Source organism: Gambusia affinis, linkage group LG10 (genome assembly GCF_019740435.1).
Source record: "Gambusia affinis linkage group LG10, SWU_Gaff_1.0, whole genome shotgun sequence".
Classification (NCBI taxonomy): Eukaryota; Metazoa; Chordata; class Actinopteri; order Cyprinodontiformes; family Poeciliidae; genus Gambusia; species Gambusia affinis.
The window spans coordinates 12,239,452-12,262,759 of NC_057877.1; the positions used below are offsets into that span (position 1 = coordinate 12,239,452).

Here is a 23,308-nt window from a genome sequence, read left to right on the forward strand (position 1 = left end):
TCTATCTATCTATCTATCTATCTATCTAGATGCTGCAGCTCACAGCTGAGGAATTATTTTTCCAGATTTTACACCTGGTCAAATATTCATCCTGTCTGCAATAAATGTATATATTTTAAATATATACAGAAAATAAACACATTTTTAAGGAAGCATGTTAAAAGTTTCTCAAAATGTCCTAAGGAGCTTAAAAATGTTTTTTTTTTCTTTTTTTCTGTCAAAATTCTCTTAATGCGTTTTCTTTTACCATTTGCATGTGAGGCATTCACTCTCTCCTACACAGATCAAGGAGCTCTAAAGGCTTGTTGAAAACATGACATTAAATCATTTTGTGTTTGGAACAGCTTGTAAAGTGGACAAAGGTCATGGTCAGAAATCTAAGTAGTGGTTCTCTAAGACAGCCACTTTTGCAGAGAAATTCAAACAAAAAGTTGAATCTGTTTAATTTCTGAAATGAAAATGTCAAACATCCATCCTGAGCTATATCTTAAGTTTGGTGATGAAAGGAGTGTGGGTTCTCTCCAGTGTGCTGCATCTGTCCAAACATAATTGAGCATAATTTGTACATAGTTATTGTTTAAAAAATAAATAAATCATGTAAGTTATCTCCCACACTGATAAAAGATAGAAAGAAATAGCACAATGAAAAGTCTCAATTTAATCAGATCCATGCCAGTGAAAATGTATCTTCTGAATGAATCTGACTTCAGAACTGTTCAAAAACACACAAAGCATGTCAAGGGTTTTAAAAAGCTGATTTATTATGTTTATTCATGTGACGCAAACAAAACAATTCCAAACACTGCTTCACACTAATTTTCTGAATGAGAACGTTAAAAAATCCGCTTCTGTCCTAAAAAGTCACTTGTAGCTTAAATCACGGTTAGTAACAGTGAGACATTAATTGTCAGCCTTTCAACATTCACCAGCTGCCAGCTGAAATTTATCGACTTTCCTAAAAGAGGCTACTGAGGACAAAAGTCTATGCTTGAACTCACAGGAAATACCACAGCGTGATGACAAGACAGCAACATCAAAATCCATTATGGAGACTCAATAACAACTGGCACAAACTATGACAGATTTTACATTCAGTTTAAGGCAAAACAATGCTCTTACATGACACTGATCTTCACTGTGACACAAAGATCACAGAAAGTGCAGACCTGGAGGGTCAATGTCTGGTCTTTATGCAGGCAAAATTTGTACAAGTGCTTTGATTGAAAAAACAAAAAAAAAAAAAAAAAAGAACAAAACAACGTCAGGCTTGTTTATTGTATCATATTATTAAAATCCACTTTTACAAATTTTTACAACGAACACAATGCTGAATGTGAGTTAGTAGCAGAAACTGAGTTTAATACAAATAAATACATAAATAAAAGAGAGTAAGAAGGCTTAACTACACCTCAAAGTAAAAGCCAAATAGAGATGGGAATTAGGATACAAACGCAAATGAAAAATGAACCAAAACTTCAATCGATGGCGTTTCTGGTATGAATAGCACCCTGGGAAAAAACAATCCAGCTGAACATGGCAGAAGAAGTCTTGAGGTAACTTGTGCCTCATTCTTCGTGGGCTCAGTGTGATTCACAGCAAACAAGGAGCGTAAGAGTAAAAACAATATAAAATGTTCAAATACAGGTATACTTTTAATGCACATGCAATGCTCTCTCACCAAAATCAAAAGGTGACACTGATTTGAACAGGCCAGAGTCAACATCATGTTTACATTAAAATGTAAATTAGGAAACATTGTTTTCTTGATTAAAATAAGCCCCCTATTAACATTTTATTATTTGTTTTTGTTTTTTTACGGCTCTATAATTGCTAGGCCGATCTTTCAGCTTGCTGAAGTTATTATGAGTCATTAATTTAATGAGTGATGCCTCTAAGGCAAAATGCTGCTCTGTTCATGGGATTAGTGTGCGACTTAGGGAGATGTGTGCAAGAAGTATCCGGCACTGTTGTGTGAGATGTGAGCATGTGTTGAAATCTTAGTTGATTTCAGATTCTCTCTGCTTTGGCTGAAGAACAGAGAGAAGCTGGCAAGTCAGTACAACAGTCTGTCACGTGGTTTGGACAAACTTAAAAGAGATCGCTGAGGAATCAAAAACAATCACTGTGCGTGAACTACAGCTTATTAGACAGATACAATGTGCACAGAAACAGTCCTGTTTGAACATTCGGCTATCACACCAGGGAGATATCAGAAGGGAGTGTCCATCTGGCTCCCCTTTGCTGCGGGTGACACCACACCGTAGCTCCTCTCTTGCCACCTCAGCCACTGCATGCGGACCTCTTTCTGCACCTACAACACAAGATTAAGTGCAAGGGAGAACATACGTAGGGCTGAAGAAAAACACATGTCATGAAAAAACAAATTATATATGAGCACCAAGAAAACATTGTTTAACATTTTATAATATCAAGCCCACTTAGTTTCTGTAGATAAATATGGTATAAACCCACTGATGGGCTGCTATTATAACTCTTTCTGAGTAAGGGGTAGTAAAATGTCAAAGCAAAACATTTCAGTGGTAATAGCCAGTAATGGAATGGGCAGAACAAAGTTATGGATCTACTTATTGAACATTTAAAGGGCAACTGTCCCCACATTTTGGAGAAGAACGCGCAAAATCCTGAAAATGCAAAACAAATTGCAATCCATCTTTCCCTTGGCATTTGGAGCCTCATATTTAAATAATAAAAAAAATAGGAATTGCAAAAACTGCATTCTTGACAAAAACTACCAAATGGAGAATTTGTCAAATGAATGTGTGATTGCACTCATTCATTTTGAGAAATTCACAGAGATGGTGATCCACTCTTACTTTTCTCACATAAGCATTCCTTTGTGTTCTGATTTCTTCCTAGCACAGTGTTTCTATGTGTTTTGTTTTTCCAGTTTGGGAGTGTCAAACTCCAGTTCTTGATGTCTGATGTCCTGCAATCCTTGGAAGAGTCTGAGATGCCTGACACACCTGAATCCTCCTCTACGGAGTCTTGATAATTAGGGCCCGGTATCACAGAGACAAGATTATGTGTATTTGCAACGTTTTTTTGTTTAGTCTTTAAGTCCACACAGGTCCAGTATTTTAAGAGACCAGAAATGATCATTTTTGAAAACAGATTTCAAAATATCTATTTTATGTAATTCCGCACTGATGCTGCTTTTTTCAGCTCTAATCCTCTTTCGTACCAAACTATTGCCTCAAAGACACTATTTCTCCAAACTTTTACCATTTCAAATCAATGCACCAATCTTCACTTTAGAATACACGCCTATGAGGTTTCTGACTTTGCTATGCATGTATGTTTTTGTTTTCTTTAGCATATGTATAGATTCTGGGCATTAAAATAATTTAACTATCATGACCTACAAGTCTACATACTAGAAAATGGGAACTGTAGTAAAAAATAAAACAATATTTGATCTGGAACGAAAAAGAAAATTTTCTGAAGCAAAACTTAAGTTTAAGCCCCAGTATTTCTTTATCTGCAAGACAATGTCTAAAATAAAAGAAACAATCCATGTCAAAATTTAGTCTTAACTATTCTCTGCAAGGCCCTTTTGGAAACTGAAATAGACATTAAGTTAGTGCACAAGGACAGATAAAGACAGACAGACAAACAGACAGGTGATGCTTAGGGATTGATGGGAGATCAGCCTTGCATTAATCATGATAATTAGTGAAACCACATTGGGGCCTTCACATATGCAACAAGGCGGAAAGAAGTGGCAAATTGTTTTGGTACTTTAAGTGCTGGCAGTTTTTCCCCCCCCAACACCTCTCACAGGTCTTCAGTATTGTTGAACACATTCATTATGCATCAGAGATCTATAAATCAGGGAGTTGTTCTGAATTTGTTACGGCTAATACTTGAGTGTGTGTTTTGTACTGACCTCTTGATTGAGAAAGCAATAGAGGACAGCGACAAGAAGTCCCTGTGAAAGAGACGATTTGTGTTATTAATTGTCACATTCACTGGATTTCGGGTGTCTTTTGTGCAACAGCAAGCCTTGAATCTGTCTTTGTTCACTTTCTATGTTTTATTTTATGTTTTTGCAATTATTAAGCTCTTTGGTTGACCTGGTGGTTACTGTAAGGGGCTATACAAATAAATTTATGATCAATGTGTTGTCTTGGAAATTGATAATAAATCTGCAATCAATAGAAATACTGCACAAAGTATCTTTCGAAAATATACAGCTACAAATTAAATAGATGTCTGATTTGAAATTTTTCACAGTTGGGGTTTATGTAATATACCAAAACATTTGAAGCTGAAAGAAGAAATAAACTAATATACAGCATGGACATAAAATGGCTCGTGTACACGTACGAAACAGAAGCAAGTTGGGTTAGGTCTTTTCTCATAAACTAATCAGGTGTGTGTGACAAGTTCACATTTGCACCTGAAAGGATCCCAGGCAGAGCTCGACATAGAAGCGCAGGTTGTTTAAGTAGTCAGGCAGAAAGCTGGAGAACATGTAATGGGTTCCAAACAGAGGGATGAGGAGGAGGGTGGACTTGGCCAGGCGCCTGTTGCACAGAGGGAAATAAAATCCAGATACCAGAGGTGAAACATCCTGTCAGAGATAAGAGTCTGTCTCATCTGGATGCTGCCGATGCAAGCAGGTAAAAAGGATGATCGGGCCTCAGTTGGGAGGATTACTCTGTATGTGCATGTGTGTGTTTGTATGTGTATCTCATGTGCATTTGTATTACAGGTATAGATACACCGTAGCTGATAATTAAATCAAGCATCTTCTAACTTACCTTGATATGTCTTTTATGAGGTCCAGCATACTTGATGTGCCGGGGGCACTCAGTCTATTAGTGAGCCTATTTCAATTAGAAATTCTGATAAGGCTCTTGGTAAGAGGAAAGGTAGACGTGGCCAGACTGAGTAGATTGATGTGCAGCATGTAGGGCAAATGAATTATTCAGGACACACTACGAGTGTATCAACAGCTTTTGCGCAAACTGCATCTTTCAACATCCGAGAGCTAAAAAGTATTCAAAGAAGTGTCAATCATCACTCTGAGAAAGTGCAAGAGTTTACCACAAATAAGTCACAGAGCCAAGACTCTGAAAAATCTACACTTTGTCTGGGTGGGGGGCAAAAAAATGAATCTAAATCTAATAAAAGCAGTCCTCAGACTTCAAGGTTGCAAACAAGCACTCTATTTTCTTTGAAAATATTTCCAGCAGACTTCAGTGGTATTTGGATTAAGGATTTACAATCTTTTACAATCAGCATTTGAGAGCTGAGAAAGTGCATCACTGCTCAGTCTTGACTGAGTATTACCTGTATTGAGATGAGTTATTGAACTGGATCAGCCGAGGATTTAGCTTCTGTATGAGGATTCTGATGATGTTCACGAAAAGCATGAAATTGACCTATTAATAAAAAAAAAAAAAAAAAAACAACAACAAATTGATGTCTGTTCTCACAGGCTTGAAATGGTAAAAAATTTTCATACCAACATTCCTAAATGTCAAGGCAAAGTGAAGATCATCAGACCGTAAAATTGACTTAGACTGGTGTTGGTAGAGATTTTTATACTTCGCTCCAACAGCACAAACTCATTTTTTTACAAGTTCCTTCCTCTGAAATGTCTCTAAAATAAAGGTTAAAAAAGTAATTTTACAATCAGTAATGGTTTTTGCATGACTGAAGTCCTGATATACTCTTCCTTCCCCACTTATTCACACTCCCTATATTACTGAAAAAAATCAAACACAAACTCCACTCCACTAATAAAGCCCATTCTGAAAAAAAGAAAGAAAGAAAGAAAAAAAAACATAACTTTTTACTGTGTAAATCATTGCAGGTTGGTAGGTAGAAAGAGTATGTAGTGTTTGAAAGTATAAATAATTCTGACTGGACTTAAAAATAAGCAACAGAAATCAACAAATTTGTTAGTGTATGGCCACATACTGAACCATATTTGCTCACATCAAAAACCATCACTACAAACAATCTGTATGATTCTATATGAATAAAAGCCATGAGTTTTTCAATGGGAGCATTTACCGCTATAGAGACAACAATTGGTCCCTGAATGATCCACCAGTAAGGAGAGTCCTTGGTGTTGTCCCAACATCTGTAGATGAAGATATTTTAAAGACATCTGGAGTTGTTTCATGTAAACTGATCAAAAGCAACAAAAGCAGAGTTAAACCAAGCACAAATAATAAAGTACATCTAAGAGCGAAAAATAATTTATCACCTAAATTAAATTTACACCTCGCACGTAAACTAATTTTCTAACTTAATGAGGCTATTTACCGTACTGTGGCTCATTATTCTTAATTGCTTAGACTAAATGACATAGTCGAACAATGTAAGTGAACTTCAAAAGTCATGAGGTTTTATACAAACTCTGTGTCCTCAAAGTAAACCCTGGATCCAATCCATAGAAGTATAAAGACGACAGGCACACCTGTAGAGAGGTAGGAAACCAAAATTAATGTCAACGAGATCTAATCAAGACACACTGAGAAGGCAAAATTATAATTACACTGTTATTAGTGTATGAAACTGAATTTTCCTTTATATCGTCTCTGAGCTGTGCTGCACTTACTAAGAGCAGATTAGGCTTTAGGAGGCTTTATGCATTCATTCTTTCCTATAAACCCATAATGACTGTTTGGTATCACTTATGCTGAAAAATGTATTGCCTATCTACACATAACTCAAAACTACAACCTGCTCGGGTCAGAAACCTCAGAGAGAAATCACACATGACAGGTTGGCAAACACAATAGCAGCTTGAAAGCTATGACAGTCATTTAACTTCACCATTGGCTCCAAGTAATTGCTAAACAAGTTGTTTCATCCAATTGCTAAAATAAAACTGTTTTACTTGGCTCCAAAGAATACAAACATGTTTAAGTCATGAACTTGACATCTGCTGCCTGTCGCTTACAGAGACAAACACATTTCAGTATTTTTTGCTACATTGAGCTTCTTACCCCATCCCAGAAGACTGAGGCCCCAGAGGCAGCGGCGGCTGTGGTAGAAAGATGAGAGCAGCAGGGAATTGAGGTAGAGCGCCTCTACCAGGAGCCAAAAGAAATTAGTCATCATACAGTAGTGGCAGAAAACCACAGAAGCCTTGCAGGCAAACTGGACAGAAAAAGAGAACAGAGAGTGAATAATTAGATGGCAAATTCAATCCCAAACTCTCCTGTTGGGAGTGTTTATCTTACCGTGGACAAGGTGCAGTGGTTGGTGTCATAACTTGGAAACAAATTTGCATCCTTTATGAACACGGCTACAGATTTCAGGATAAAAGAGAGGAAGAGCTGGATGTGAATGAAGTTCCTGGCACATCTCAGCCTCCTGTTGGAAAGCATGCAAACAAATGTAATGTGCCGAAGGCTACGCTGCACAACAACTACAAAAAATAAAATTTATTTAAAATCTTTCCGCCGAACTGGTAATGTTTTTATAGTTTTCCCTCTTCCAGGACATTTTATTTACTTATTTCAAACAGACAATAAAAGGTAAGAATAAAATAAAAATAATTAACTAAATAAATAAATAGTCACACCAAATGACAATGCAACTTTACACAATTAAGAATTTTAAGATTTATATCTTTCTGGTTCCTATTCGTTTAATTTACATATTTAATTGAGCTTTTTTTCACATATTTACTTAAAATTTTATCTTTGTCTAGAATAGATTATTGTGAAATCGGTCTAAGAAACATGTTTGAAGGCTAATCGATAGATCATGAGGGTCAGAGTTTTGTGTGCACAACCATCAACAAAAAAACATTAAATAAAAGAGCTGATTAGGAGAGAATAGATGATTTTATCAGATTTGTGTATGAAAGTACTAGAAATAAACCTCCCACAAGCAGAATTCATGTTTTCAATGACAGGGAAGTGAACATTTTTTAAATAGGAGCATCATGGTGTGTCAACAAGAGTTAAAGAGTTTAGTTTTCCGTGGCCAGAGAGGAACTTTGGTGCTTTGCTATTAAACCAAAAAAGTCTCTTCAGGTAAATGTTAAGTTCTCCTGTTTATGTAATGAGGACACCTACACAAATCTGCCTTAGTTCTGTTTGCACTGCAAACAGATATCTTACTACTACCAGTATCTCGATTCAATAGTCTTTCAGGTGTTCACAAATTTGTTTTACAAGGCTAAATTTCTGAAATGCTTTTAAAAAAGCACTGTGAAAAATAAAAGCTATCTGAACAGTTGTAAAAGGACATACAGCTCTGGAAAAAAATAAGAGACCACTTAAAATGATCAGTTTCTCTGATTTATTTTTCATAGGTATATGTTTGAGGAAAATTAAGATTGTTCTTTTATTCTATGAACTATTGACAACATGTCTCCGATAATCCAAACAAAAATTTAGTATTTATTTGCAGAAAAAGAGAAATGGTCAAAATGACAAAAAAGATGCAGTGATCTCAGACCTTAAATAATGCAAAGAAAAACAAGTTCATACTCATTTAGAAACAACAAAACTAATGTTTTAACTCAGGAAGAGTTTATAAATCAATATTTAGTAGAGTAACTATGAGGTTTTCAATGGGGTTCAGTGCAGTGGTCTCTTCATTTTTTTTCCAGAGCTGTACAGTGTTCATGAACAGAGTTGTAAACAGTATTTCTAGAGTCCGTGTGGCTCACTGATCAAGATTTACTATGTGACGTGTAACTCAGAACAGTCTTTCACTACCAGGTTCATACCTGAACATCAGCAGAATGAAGACAGCCACAGCCAGCACCCCCAGAGAGATGCTGTAGCCGATGGTGTATATCAGCTTCACAGTGGCAAAGTACGACTGCTCCGTCTAAAAGCGGAGCAAGAGAGAGGGACTTGTGTGAAAGGAAATTACATTGAAATATCAAAGCCGTCAGACTTCAAAATAAATAAGTAAAGAGTAATGTCCCTAAATGAGACTAAATTACTGGTAAAGTTGAGACTTAACTATACTGGAGAGATGGATGCAAAATAAATGCAGGGGATATCCTATCAATGCAGCTTTTAGAAGATTTACTAGGCTTTTCACATCAAAACAAAAGGTGCACCCTCTCACTGCTGGCGTCTTCCAAAAGCAACATTGTGATTAAGTACAATTCTCTTCTTTTCACGGAAATTTGTTAATTTCAGCTATTTTCTGCTGAGTGTCTTATGACTCTGGCCATCAAACATATTTTTGGTCTTACAGCAAAATAGATCTTCTTTTCTCTTCCAAGAAGCCTGTTCACCATTACTTCAAAATGCTTTAAATTAAAATGAGAAAAATGTCCCTCCTGACATATGGAGCATCCCTCTTTACATCGCCTGTTTGGTGTGTTGATTCTGCCACCGATTTGCCCTCCGCTTTGCCCTTGCGCTTTTTATGCGCTTCCTCCCCTGTTTCAGGCAGCTCTCAGTTTGCTCCTGCCTTTTTCTCCAGCTGTTTCCAATATTCTCGTTGACCTCTGCGCTCCTGGAGTCCCGCGTTTCTCTGTTTGACCTGTTAAGCTGTTGTGCTTCAACGACCCTTACCTCAGGAATGTCATCATCCACAGTGCAGGCAACGTGGTACGCTGGAAAAGGTTTTGACCAGCCGCGGCTTGTGCAGTTTCGGCTCACCGACCCTACAGACGGAGATTAGGTGATCAAGAAGTCAACTGTATTGACTTAGAATGATATCCTCTTCTGGAGCATATTTGAGCCTCTCTCTCTTTTGTAAGGAAAAAATGATCAGTCCATCACAGACTCCTTATGCCTCTAAACAGTTGTATCACTTAATTGTGATGTGAAAACAAAATGATGAATGGTTTTCAGATTTTAAAATAACCTAAAACGAGTGGAGGAAAAATAAACATTGACAAGTTGGTGCGAAACATTTGAGAAATTTTGCCGTATTTTTGTGAGAACTGGAGAATTTAGCACACTTATCTTTGATAGCTCTAAAGTCATCCAGTGCAACCAATCGCCTATAAAAGTAAAGTAGTTAGTAAACCTCGGTATACATCTTGCTGTTCTGTGATGGCTTCAAAAGTAAACGTTTTAGCCCACTTTACTTAATAAACAGCATCATGAAGACCAAGAAAAACATCAGATAGATTGGAGATAAAACTGTGAGAAAACAAGGTAGGCAACAAATCAATATTCCAAGATTTGAACAGTATCTGAGAATGGAAAGAGCAACTCTACCAAAATTAGGCTATCCTCCTAAACTGGCAGACTACACATAGAAAATTGATAACAAAAACAGCCAAGAATTGTTGACAGAAGATCCACAAACCTGGATTTCTCCAAGGATAAACAATTTGTTTGTTAAGAGAAAGCTATAAAATGTCCTGTTTAAAGTTAGCTGTATGCGCTGTAGGAGAATCAGCAAATGTGTAAAAGGTTAACCTGATCAGATGAGATTCAAAGTAAACCTTTCAGCCCACATGCAAAACAGCACATTTGGAGGAAAGCTAACACTCCACTTCACCCTGAACACAGCCACAGTGTAGAATGGTGGCTGCAGTTTCATACTGTGAGGATGCTTTTCTTCAACCGTGACATTAAAGCTGGACAGAGTTTATGTCAAAATATGTGAAGCCACACATGAGGTAATCTAAGGAGAAAACCCATTTGAAGCTGCAAGCGACAGCGTCACAGAACGTACAGTCAGAGGGAAGTGACATGATTTAGATCACATAAAATGCATGTTCTCTCTGTGAACATGTGGCCTTAGTGATTGTATCTCTAACAATATTTAGGATGGTTATTAGGTACAACGATTAGCTAGTTGCACTGGTTTTCCTATTTCTAGCTGGAATGTGGTTAAATTAGGTTTGATGATATTTCTAGATGAACTGCTGACTTCAGAGGTCAGTAGAATCCAATATAAGTTGGCATCTTTGTACATTTTCTGGGCGGGTTCTGAAATTTCAATTCAATTAGGTTCACACCAATACAGATCTGATTTGAAACAACAACAAAAAAAATCCATGTACTTAAACTATACATCTTTTTGGCTGTTTGGGTTTTTTAAGCCTATTACAGTGGGATTAACAACCCAATTTGACTGAGCTTCAGCTATGTTGCAAAGGAGAATGGTCCAAAATTTCTCCACATATTTAAAGCAAGTAGATTCATTGCAGCTTTAACTGCAGCAAAAAATGTTTCTAGCATTGGCACAGGCGCTGAACACATTCACATCTCATATCAATAAAATTTTTATTTGTGAAAAAAAAAAATTGAAAACCATATTTATTGTTTCTTTTACATCACAATGTTGCACTAGCTTACCTCGATCTCTCACACAGAATCCCAATTAAGCACACTTAGGTTTCTGGTTGTGCATATTTTCGCCACCAAGCATTTTCTGTTTTGTGATTTCATAGCGAGATTTTGTTGGTAATGGATTTACTGTCCTCGTTTCATTTCTGATTTATGTTCCCTCAATTGCTTTTTTGCTGCTCCACAGACGTTGTCCGTATTTCTAATGATCAAGCCTGTGATGCCCCTCTCAAGGACTTCCTGAGTTTGATCTATAAGGCTCTTACCTGAGCTGCAGAGCTTGTTTCTTTACTACTTCAATGTATGACTTTGACACATTCTATCATTGCTGGACGTCAGATTTAAATTGACTTTTGAGATTACATCTTCTGTGAACTCAGATGTTTTCCTTTGTTCCTATGAAAGTTTAGATTGATTTATTTGCATTTCACACAGACTTCCTCAGGACTGTAAATAATTGTAAGAAATCACAGACACGCAGTCAACATATTAGTTAAATGCTTTGTTGAAAATGTGCCTTAACTTAAATCAAGCTCAAATGCTCAGATTACTAAAATTACCTCCACTTGATGCATTACAGAACAAACTTTTTTTGTTTGTCCTCTGGAATTAAGTCCATAACATATACACCTGAAACATAAAAAAACAAAAACAAAACACTACGGTATTTGCAACACTAACTCTTTTTTCGCTCATTTTGCAACAACCAAGTTTTATGTGCAGTCACTAGTAGATTTACTCAGCTTAACATAGATAAAGTTTAATTACCACCCATGACAGACTGCTTCACAATGCACCCTTAAATAACTAAACGTTTTTAAGTGTGTTACATTTTGACTTAATCATTTAATGTGTTTTATTTTAAACAACTAAATAACCTACCTGTGTTGTTTTTGAACAGAGAAAAGACTGCAGGACAACCTCTTTGCACAGTTTCACCGGTGACAGCTTGAGGCCAGCAGACAACTTCATCCCATAATGGTCTGCAACCTTTCCAAAGGAGATTTCAGGACAGGAAGTTAAAAATATGTTGCCTTATGTGATTATGTAGTCATGGGGAAACAAAATGTATGCAAATGGGGTGAACAATTATTCCAAACAGCGTTGTTCAAACCGGCTCTAAAATTACAATTAAAAAACAGAAGCCACTCAGTAGACCTATCCTTTATTTATTCATTAGTCTTTATGAAACCATGCCTAATGTTTCATTCTACAGATGCATCTCAGTGATAGATCACTGAGTCTGTTTTCGTTCCAGACCATAAACAATCTTCCCAGACAGCTCATGGCTCTCTGAGAGGCATTTCCTGCAATTTAATGTGAACAGTGACCACCTGCTGTATATTTCATATCACACGCAGCCACTTTTCGATTCATGAGTCGCTTCTATACAGGCTGCTTGTTTTGAAAAGTGAAAAACACACCTTCCGTGCTTCTGTTTTCCTGCTCGGCGATGTACCGCAGGCAGAGTCGCTCCTCTTTCTCCAGCTGAAAGTAGAATTCACACTCCGGGTGCAGAAGCGACAAAGCCTGGAGGCAGGAAAGCAAGGGAGGATATTCAACATGTGCAGAGCTACGGAGATGTGGTGAAATAATTATGAAAGCTCGGGTTTTTCTATTCGGTATCAATGCTGATACCGAATATGTATCATGATTGATCGCAAGTGCGTTTTTATGAACTGTAATTCCAAAAACACTATTTCTGGTGAGGAACAAATTAAGACACCCCACACATTTATTTCCACTCTACGGCAAAAACAGGCTGTCACATCAGGTGAATGGTATGAAAATATCACTGCTCAGCAGATGAAGAGATTTGTCCTGCTTAAATCTCAGAAGTTTAGCTCGGTGAACCTCTCACTGGAGAAGTGAGAGTAATCCTCTTGGTGAGATCCTAAAAGCTGAAGTCATCAGAAAAAAAGAGAGCAGAAGTTCACAAGGATTTCAATAGATCTCAAAAAGGTTTCAAAACAGTCAGTCTCTGTTTTGAGACTGTCTTTTACACTGCTGATGAGTGTAAAAGTGCTAGAGTCTACACCAGAGGACATTCAACGACGTGGCCATGTGTTGCAGTTTTAGACACAGATAGAAACAGACAGAAACAGAAACAAACAGATCGGACTTTTGGAATATCTTTCGTTGGACCGATCAATCTGGAATTATTTATTTTCTGCCACAAGGACACATGGCAAGTCTGGTTTTAATCAAATACGGGATTCAGGCAACAAACCCTCATGCAAACTGTGAGGCACGGAGGCAGAAGTGTGACGGTTTGAGGATGTTTTGCTGCAGCAGAACCCGGCCAGCTCACCATCATGGAAATCATCATGCCTATCATAAAGTTAAAAAAAAAAAAAAAAAAAAAAAAAAAAAAAAGATGTGAGAGGATCTATAAAAAGTAAAACAAGAGCACAACTGGACCCTGCAACATGAGAGTGAACCAAAACGTACCAGTAAATCCACTAAGGATGGGTTGAGAATGAAGAAAAGGAAGGATGGGTGTCAGAAAGCGTGCAAGAAGAACTGCTCTGAAGTTATGAGCCAAAGGGACAAGGCTAGCTTTGTGGCGTTATGGTGTCCTAACAATGTCCTCAGATAGAAAACAATTTTTTGTTTGGTTCTAATGAGTGCGTCTTGTTGGTTAAGTGCAATTAAATACTTTCTTTTCCACTGATGAATAAAAAAATAAGCTTAGACATCAATAGGTGAATATTTTCTATATCTAAGCAGGTGGCATTACTTTGCCTCCTGAAGCGATCCAAAAGCCTTCCATGTGTTTAAAAATAATAATAAAAAAAGAGTCTCTGAAAGGGCAGTGACTCATTTTGGTCTCCCTCTGAAACACTACCCTTTTGGTAAAACTCACCTATTTCCGTCAGTGACATTAAGAACAATAATCTTTCACCATAGCGCCCAGAAGGGGGGAATTAGAGTGATTTATTTAAAGAGGTTGTCCCTCAGGACACAGATGATAATGTTTGCTTCCAGCAATACAGTGCAAAATCCTTCTAAAGATTGTTCACATTTTTATACGACAAACAATAATAATAATTTTTTTTAAAACACAATAAATAAATTTGCATTCGACTGCTCTGTCAATTAGAAGAAGTTAATAACACTTCAGAGGCAGGATACATTTGTAAAGAGACTGAACAGAATGACAATATGCAAACATGGTTATTATGGGCACAGAAATCCAAAGATTCAAAGTAAAACAAGATTTAATGTTATGTGTAGGAAGATGTAGGATTTTGACCTTGAAAGGACATCCAATGCAGAAGTTAAAAATGGATATTTTTAGTAATGGTCAATGTGCTGTCTGCCCTTGTTAGCACAGAGTGTATATAAAACATTTATGGATCTAGTCCACGTGTTGAGATGTGAAGAGAATGGCGTGAACAATTTGGCTCCTGCTCCAATATTCCTTTGACCCCAAATTAAAAATGCATTATCTCCCTTTTGAAATATTAAGTTAATGAGATTGGAAGAAAGAGTCTGAAGTCTTCGTAGAAGGTAGATTTTGTAAACGTTCCCAGAAAGATTTACCGGGCAATAACGCCATAAAACACAGTGATTAAGTACTGCCCTCCTTAAAGATTTACACAGCTTTTGTTTTTTGTAAAGTTTTAAATGCTTAGGTGAAAGAAAAATAGAGGCAAAAATAACCTAAAAGGGAAAGTCATGCAAACTAAGACGCCTGCTGATGAGTGTAAAAGTGCTGGAGTTGCTCAACCACAATGGGTAAAATCAGGACTCCGTCATTTTTTATTTTTTTTACTATTCATGCAGCCAGTGGACTTAAGTGGTCTCAATCTAAAGGTCAGAGCAGAGAGCCAGGTCTTGTTTTGTTCACTACGACAGGATATTGCAACACTGGGGCGACTGATGAAAATTCTCCACAGAGTGGGTCTTCCTCTTACGTTTTTATTTTTCCCTTCCCTTGAGAGACATCATAACGCATAAAATGAAGTCGGCAGGCCTGACGGAAGAATACGTTTATATGAGTTAGTGGTTATCTGGTGTTATGGGGACCGAAATCTGTTCGGATGGTTTTATTATCTGGGCGTCCTTTTTTAAACAAAAATAAAAGGAGATATTTGTAAGCATAGGTTTTAACACCGAGGTGTTAGTCTTTTGTCAATAGCAATAAAGATTAAACGTGAGGAATAAATCAGACCTCTAAAGGTATGAGTTTTCATGTACAGCAGATTCAGAGAAGTTCAAATAGCCGTGACAGCATGTAATCAGGGAAATCATGACATGATGATCACGTGCCTGTCTGTTGTCAAAATTGCTTCATGAGGAGCGAGCGTTTTGAATTTTGTCGTATCCACGCTATGTAATTTTGAGGCTGCTGATTGGGGGCCTCTCCACCCCCTTTAGTTTGAAAGAGATTTGCATCCGGTGAACGGTAGCGGGGCAAGGCCGGGCACCAGGCAGAGCACCAGTGGAGCCAGCTCCGTTTCTGATAAGCATGTTGATTTGATGGCGTCCTTGTTTCGGGTCATTTCCATCGTAGTTAAAAAAGCCCTGAAGGAAAAACAAGATGCGTCTGCGTGGCATGTTTCTGACAAACTCTTGACGAAACAATGCATGAGACGCCACATTGCTGGGGGACGTCAAAGAGATTATTCCCTAGTCATCATCTTTCTGAGCACTGCTGTCCCATAGGGTGACCTGATGGGTGCTATAACAATTTCTGATAGAAAGATCAGAGTCGCTCTGTATGGGGCACAATAACATTGGCACCTGCACGAAGTTATTTAATTGCATCATATGTTAAGAAACGTCAAGGCTTTTGAACTGAAAGAGGTGAGACAATGTAAAAAAAAAAAAAAAAGGCTGATATTTGAACTTACAGAAATGTTGCACCACACCTGACTGACGTGATGCGGCAATGAAACGTCATGAGTTAAAAACACAGCATGAATGTCCATAAACACGTTATTATTAATGAAGTGATAAGTAAGAATCAAATGCTACTGATACCAGATTAATCAAAACCTCAACTGACATGAGGTTTAAGTGGTTACAGGCGTCAAACTTCTTTTGTTTTTTGTCACTTTAGGACCACAAACCTGAGCATTTTATTCTTAGCTTATGTGAAGGACCAACACGAAGTAGCATGTACAGTAGCAGGGAAGTGGATAGAGATCGATGCAGCCTGTTGAACATTTACATTCAGCCCTACTCGCACACTTTTTTTTGTTGAGTCACCTTTTGCCACAATTACTGCTGAAGCAGCTCTATTGGGGTATTTTTTATAGCTAGAGAGCGAGAATCTTATTTTTCAAATGCTTCAAGCTCAGTCATACTTGATAGAACACACCGGTAAAGACTCACTTACAAGTCACAGTGTCTTAATTGGATTTAGATATGAACTTTGACTGGGCCATTTATACACACTAATACACTAATTAAGTACATTGTAATATATGTGCTGATGACTCATTTCTCAGATTAACAGCACCTTTTGAAAATAACAACCCTCAAGCAGGTTTTAAACATGCTTGTCTTTCAGACAGAATGAAGGGGGTTGAATGCAAATGCTTTTTCCATATTTCTATTTGTAGAAAAATCTTTACAACTATGCCAATTTGTTTTGGTTGAATAAAATCCCAGCGAAACACATTAAAGTTGTGATGTGGCAAAATGTGAACATAAGATCCAGACAAATAACTTTTCGTGTCAATATCGCTCACATAGACACAGCCACACTTGCACCACAAATGTCCTGGTTAGAGACAAACTGGGGCCTGCATTTGTGCAAGATTACCGACACCTTTTCATGTCAAAAACAGCGACAGGAACCAACACCTTTTAGAAAGCTTGTTGGGACTGAACAAACCCCATGCTGGCAGAGAAATGTTTTCCTCATTCCCTCAAATTGGAAACAAACATGCAACCATCTCCTCATCAGCACCGCGCCTGCCCTTGCCACTGATCAATGAAAATGTTGGAAACCTTCCCAACTCTCTTTCTTCCTAATGTCGCACTAACAATATAATGAGATGTGGTTGTGAAATGTGCCCTGTTGTTTCTGGTCTTCCAGTTCAAAGGCAGGCAGAGGATAACTAAAGTTTATTCTGCCTCCTGCAGAGACTGCGTAAACCAATTCAGAGACGTGCTGTAAAATGTGCGGGATTCACGATTTCTGGTTTTGTAAATATCCATCCATCCATCCATCCATTTTCTTACACCCTTATCCCTAGTGGGGTCGGGAGATGCTGATGCCTATCTCCAGCAAAGGCGAGAGGCGGGTTCACCCTGGACAGGTCGCCAGTCTGTCGCAGGGCAACACAGAGACAGACAGGACACACAACCATTCACACACACACACTCACACCTAAGGAGACTTTAGAGAAACCAATTAACCTGACAGTCATGTTTTTGGACTGTGTGAGGAAGCCGGAGAACCCGGAGAGAACCCACCATGCACAGGGAGAACATGCAAACTCCATGCAGAAAGACCCCGGGCTGGGAATCGAACCCAGGACCTTCTTGCTGCAAGGCAACAGCTCTACCAACTGCAGCCCCGTTTTGTAAATATGGTTCTTTTTTTTCTTTTTCTTTTTTAAATGGAGCATCAAAGAATTTCAGCACATATAATTTCTATCAGTGTCGGATTATGCTGACATTTACGAACTCACTTCAGCTCCAACTCTTCACCCCATGGATTGTTTGTCACTCTTTAGGCTGATTTGTCATCAGTGATGACTCCGACAGTCACCACTGTGAACTGCTTGCTAAGGCAAAAATAAGTCATCTTCTCTATAGTCACTTGGTTTAATTTATTTAAAAGAACCATCAGCTGTTTTCTTGTAAAGTGTTTGCATTTGAAAATATTTTCAAAAGAGTTAGTTCTTTTTAAAAAAACTTGTTAAATGCTGTCTCAATCAATGCACATGTGCAGTAGCAATCCATAGTTATTGTTTATCCAAATAAAGTTGCAATGAGGACACACAAAAGAATAACCAGCTCAACACTTTATTTGCATAAATTGTATTTACTGAAAAAATGAGACGGCTGAGAATTGTAATATTCTGTTGCTAAAATTGTTTAGTTAGTTTTGCCAATATGCAGGTCAGACCTGGTGCTTCCTGTTTTGTTACATAAAACTTTTAAAATTTTAACGTTTTCCAACACTGTCTAACAAAATGTATGGACAACTTCGCTGATGGAAATAATCATCATACGTCGTCTGGTGTTTTTATTTTATGATTCTTGTGCAAGCAGTTGTGTAAGTGATGCCTCAATAAATACTGAAGCTGATTTGTGATGAGATTATAGCTACAGTACAATAAATACCCACATAAATATGTCCATATCACAGCCAGAGCTGGGATGTATCTGTGAGAAAGTAAAAATTTTTATACGTTTTCACCTAAAGAGTTAAACAATTGAAAGACTTCTGTGACTATTTTGTGGCTTATTTAAGTAAAACATAACATAAAATTGAATTTAAAAAAGTTATACAATGACATTAATTTTTATCTTTTGAAAATCAGACAGCTATTTAACTTCTATGAAGAGACTTTAAACCACCAAATATGACTCACATTGCCCACCTGATGGTGAATAAATGCTGGCTCATATCTGCATACCTGATCTGGAATATGCAAAAAAAAAAAAAGATTTTTTTGAAAAAGGTGATTTTTTTTACACACAATTGAAGATGAAACTCATAACCTGCAAATTATACATTTAGGCCCGTGTTTCCACAGTGATCGAGCTGCATTCAAATAGATTTCCCTTCTACAGAAACCTCTGGCGTTCAGCTCAGTATGACTGACTGTGCTGCTATTTTCTCCCTTCGGTCACAAAAATAACCGCAAAACAGAAGACTCAACAAAAGACAAACGTGTGACGGTTCAGAACACTACACCTTAAAAAAAACATAAACACAGCAAAATGTCCCATGTAGAAAACATATTTAACTAAAAGGCAGTTTTTCATCTTTGGGTTGTTTACTGGAATGCACTCAAGTTTCTGATTTATTCTGGGGATCTTCAGGCCATTGTTGTGTGTGTGTGTGTTTTTTTTGTTTTTTTTTTTACATATCTTTGATGTATTTTGTCTGATTTCAATTTGTTTTGCACCTTAGGGCCACTTCATTCACTCTCACCGTCCTAAATATCTGCAATCAAAATGCAATCCAGACTACTTGGAAGTAAGGAAGCAGACAGATGGATACCCCACGGGTCAGATAAGTGTTGTTTTCACACGAGGGAACACTGTGACGACATCTTGTGCAACGATGAACCCGGAGATATGAGACCAATGCTCAATATTGGGGGGGTTGAGGAATAAAGTGAGTCAAGACTGGATCGCTACAAAGCTCCAAGGGCACGCGCTGTTCTCCCCTTTTCCAGCAGAGTGATGTGATGAAGGGAGACACTGTGCTGCATTTGAAGGACAGAAACAGAGGTTGGAAGAAGGAGAGATTAGGGGGTCTATGTAACATAAATCTGTATAATGTGAGCACTGAAACTAAATGCAAGGCCAAAGACCCCTTTACTCTGCCTGGTCAGTGATAAAAATATATATATTCCTAGTGAGGTGAAACCCATTATCCACTATAACTACCTAAAAAGCACCGGGCCCGCTTTGCAGACGCTACCCTCTGTTTCCAACAGCGAATCAGGTGCACTATTACGCTCTGGCACACAAAAATATAAAAACATGTTCTTTCGATCAGAGCGAGTGAACAAACATGCTCAGCCTCTGAAGTTCAGATTATGAGCACACAGGGGAATATTTTGACCTGTGATGCAAATAAGTTCATTAAGTTTGTTGCCAGGAGTTAAATAAGGTCAAAACAGCGTCTCAGAGGAGAATTCATCTAAATCGTTATTTTTATAACCTACTGTACTTAAAAGTTATTCCACGTCGTCTGTCAAAAGTTAATTCGCAACGGTTTTTTTGTCTGAGTCACTAATAAAAAATAAATAAAAAAAGGATCTTGTTTGTCATCTATGGTTATGTATTCTCCTTGCAGAATGACTCGGACTAAGCTGATAAGAAGATGGATGTGCTAAAGTTTTTCCGCCCCTCCTTCAGATGAAAACAGATAATCTCTTTTTTTTCCCTCCCAGGTACTGGCCAAAGTACAACGTTTTAATCGTTTTAATCTCGCCTCCTTGAGAGAACAACTAGTGTATGAGAGAAAAAGAGAGAGCACTGGTTTTGCTTTTGTTTATCTTCACTTCAGTCTTACTGGTCACTGCAATCCTCTGAGCGGTAAAAGAGAACGGAGAGGCGAGCGGTGAGGAGTGTGCGCTCCGCTCCCATTATCTCTGTGCCAAGCAGATCATCACACCAACCAGTTTTCCTGCTTTTCACATTTCTATTCAGCCAGGAAATTAGAGAGGTGGCGCTGGAATAATAGCGCCCACAAAGCTGTAGTGTATGCATGTGAATGTGACACGATAAACTGTGTGAGACACGTGGCCAAGTTTGCTTCCTGCATGCTGTGCTTTCTGCACAGCTGAACCGATAGAGCAAGCTGGCAGGCAAATTGATACAGCAAGTACAGCCATCGGTTTGTTTTTATTGCAAAATAATTCTTTAGAAACTTGTAGCAAATAAGTGGGGAGATTATAGCGGGTTGCTTATTTACATGGAGAGCAACGCGGATAAAAAAAAAAAAAGAGATTAAATATGTTTTTTTTTCCTGATTCCTGAATTTATGTAAGAACTGTGGCCTGAACAAGATGACTTTTTCTAATGAATAAATGTCCCTGTGAGAGGAAAGAAGTTCAGTTTAATTTTGCAGGGGCCCTCTAAAAAAGCTGAAATGAATACTTCACATTTTACAAAAATTTTACAAAATGACATTAAATCAATATTGTTTAAATGCATTCAACTCTTACGAAAGCAAATTATTTGCAGTTGAACTGAAATTAAGCCTTGTTTGATTCATTTAGCAAAATACTGCAATAAAAATATGGCTTTTTTTGTAGAGGAAAACTTAGGACATCCTATACCCTAATAGCAAGTCTCTCCTTCTTTGGTTGAGATAACTTCAATTCTTGTAGTCAGCAGTCAGATTTCTGAGGGGTTTCCTGCCACAGCAGCCTCTCCTTGAAACAAATTCAGGATTTTGACTAGGACAATGTCATATCAACAGTTGCAAGATCCTGCTGTAGGTCCCATGCATTAGGAATGCCCTACTTGAACATTCAGTTCAGTAGAGTTGATTCATTGAGCAATCAGTTCAAAACAAATGTCATCTGAAATCATTTTGCAACACTAACTGGTTTGGTTCAAGTCTATGTAGAACCAAATTCAGTCCAAATTCCTTTCAGAGCAAATCGATTAACACTAGCCAGCCTGAGCAAGCACGAGGCAACAGTGGAGAGAAAGAACTCACTTTATAAGTAGAAACCTGCTCATGAACAGATGAGCAGTCATTTGGTCATGCTGTGTGAGAAAGGAACGTTGTAGCTCCAGCAACAGAGAGGACACCGACATTGAACCAATTTTATTTAGAAGAAAAAAAGAAAACAGTGGATCAAAGGTTTGGACCAACACGTGTTTTAAATGTGCAATCAAGTTCTGCAGAGCCTTGTTACTGAGCAATTCTTTACATCAGGCATGAACCAGATGTAACATCAGCTGGAAAACAACTCTGAAGGTCACGGATTTCAAAACTCACGTACACATCCTATCCCATCTCGCTTGAAACCCAAGTACACTTCCACCCAAACACACATATGAAAAATAAGGCAAAAATCTCCTCAAATGGGTTTCTTGAATATGGCAATCAGCTTAAATAACGATAACTCCCTACAAGATTTCAAACCAGAGTGAGACTTTTATGGTTCATTTGAAACATGAAGAGATTAAATATGAACCAACATTTTGTGCATTCCTCCATCTTAATTCACCTTAAAACACAAGTGACATGCTCATAGAAACAACCTGATATCCCATTAAAATGTTTCTGTTACTAAGCAGGCATTTCCTCAAGTCACCTTCAAGTTTTAACCCCAAAATAGGATTCTGCATTGACTTCATTACATGTCTGAAACTTTTCATTTATAAGTCCTATTTTATATCGTGTATGAAAAAGAAGTAAAGACCATATAATGCAAATGAAATAATTTTGACAAGTGTTAATGCGCATAATTGAACTTGCTTGAATTATGTTTTAAGTTTACAATCATCTTTGAAATGACTGCTCACTGATTTATATGTCATAACATGCGTGCAATAAATTATTCCAAGAAGAACTGTATGAGACAAAGAGCTGCCTCCATAGAAACGCTAGCGCGTGCAGGAAGGTCCACGTGCGTCTAAATTGAGACAACAAAACGCAGAAGACAACATACTTTATGCCGTATGGAAGAGATTTTCCAACGTGAAGTTTTCATCAGTACTTTTTCTTTGTGCGTTAATACATGCAATAAGATTCAAATGACTCACCACTCGAGTAAGACACAGAGAAATAAAAATCCCTCTGGTATCGGGACGGAACATTTTGCCTGCTCCAGTCCAAACGCAGCGCCTTCCTGAGACTCACTCCAACTGGATGGGATGCTGAGCTGAGCCGCGCCGCGCTGCGCTCTCTCCAGGTGACAGTTCACCCATTTCCACAATAAAAGCCTTAGGCACAAAGTGCGGGATGTCATGAAGATGAAGAACTCCTTTCACATCCTAACACCTACAAACTGCACGCAGCCCTACTCCAATGATTTGCAAACGGTATTAAATTAAGTATATAGACACCAGAATCCGCAATGAATGCTTTTATTTTGAAGTCAGACGCCCTGACATGGCTTGAGACTCTGATTTGACAGTCCACATTGTGTCGCCAAACTCACACCAAAATACATTGCAATAATGTTCCCGCTGCGACCTTAAGCTTAATGCATTTAATGGGGTTCTATATGATAGGCTAATACATTTATGCAAACTATAAAGTGGAAGGAAAATGATTATACATTAAGTTTGTATTCAGCACTTTGAACCACATTTCAATGCGGTTGCAGCTGCAGGTATTTTGGCACATGTCTCCATCATCTTTTTACTTCCAGAAAGTG

The 23,308-nt window shown here is 37.9% G+C and overlaps 1 protein-coding gene across 3 annotated transcripts; it reads right to left on the reverse strand.

Moving 5' to 3' along the window:
• Positions 1-741: 741 nt before the first annotated feature.
• Positions 742-22,804, reverse strand: ghrhrl (growth hormone releasing hormone receptor, like). Of its 3 annotated transcripts, XM_044129912.1 has the most exons (13): positions 22,692-22,804; positions 12,689-12,794; positions 12,147-12,254; positions 9,531-9,622; positions 8,726-8,829; positions 7,224-7,356; positions 6,987-7,140; positions 6,394-6,454; positions 6,046-6,115; positions 5,317-5,408; positions 4,421-4,547; positions 3,908-3,949; positions 742-2,311 (listed from the first exon to the last, which is right to left on the reverse strand). In XM_044129912.1, the coding sequence occupies exons 1-13, from the start codon at positions 22,743-22,745 to the stop codon at positions 2,210-2,212; spliced, it is 1,245 nt and encodes a 414-aa protein (XP_043985847.1). In that variant the 5' UTR covers positions 22,746-22,804; the 3' UTR covers positions 742-2,209. The 3 variants fall into 3 exon arrangements, with proteins under 3 accessions (XP_043985847.1, XP_043985848.1, XP_043985849.1); XM_044129913.1 differs by lacking the exon at positions 4,421-4,547; XM_044129914.1 differs by lacking the exons at positions 3,908-3,949; positions 4,421-4,547.
• Between the last annotated feature and the right edge of the window lie 504 nt (positions 22,805-23,308).

What these genes read in the sequence shown, in the direction of transcription:
- ghrhrl (XM_044129912.1), bottom strand. Translation starts at nt 22,745, where the DNA reads ATGTTCCGTCCCGATACCAGAGGGATTTTTATTTCTCTGTGTCTTACT. An exon ending in GGAAAACAGAAGCACGGAAG is followed by an intron (nt 12,255 to 12,688) that starts GTGTGTTTTTCA and finishes TCCTTTGGAAAG; the next exon opens with GTTGCAGACCATTATGGGAT. An exon ending in CAATTGTTGTCTCTATAGCG is followed by an intron (nt 5,409 to 6,045) that starts GTAAATGCTCCC and finishes TTTTATTAATAG; the next exon opens with GTCAATTTCATGCTTTTCGT.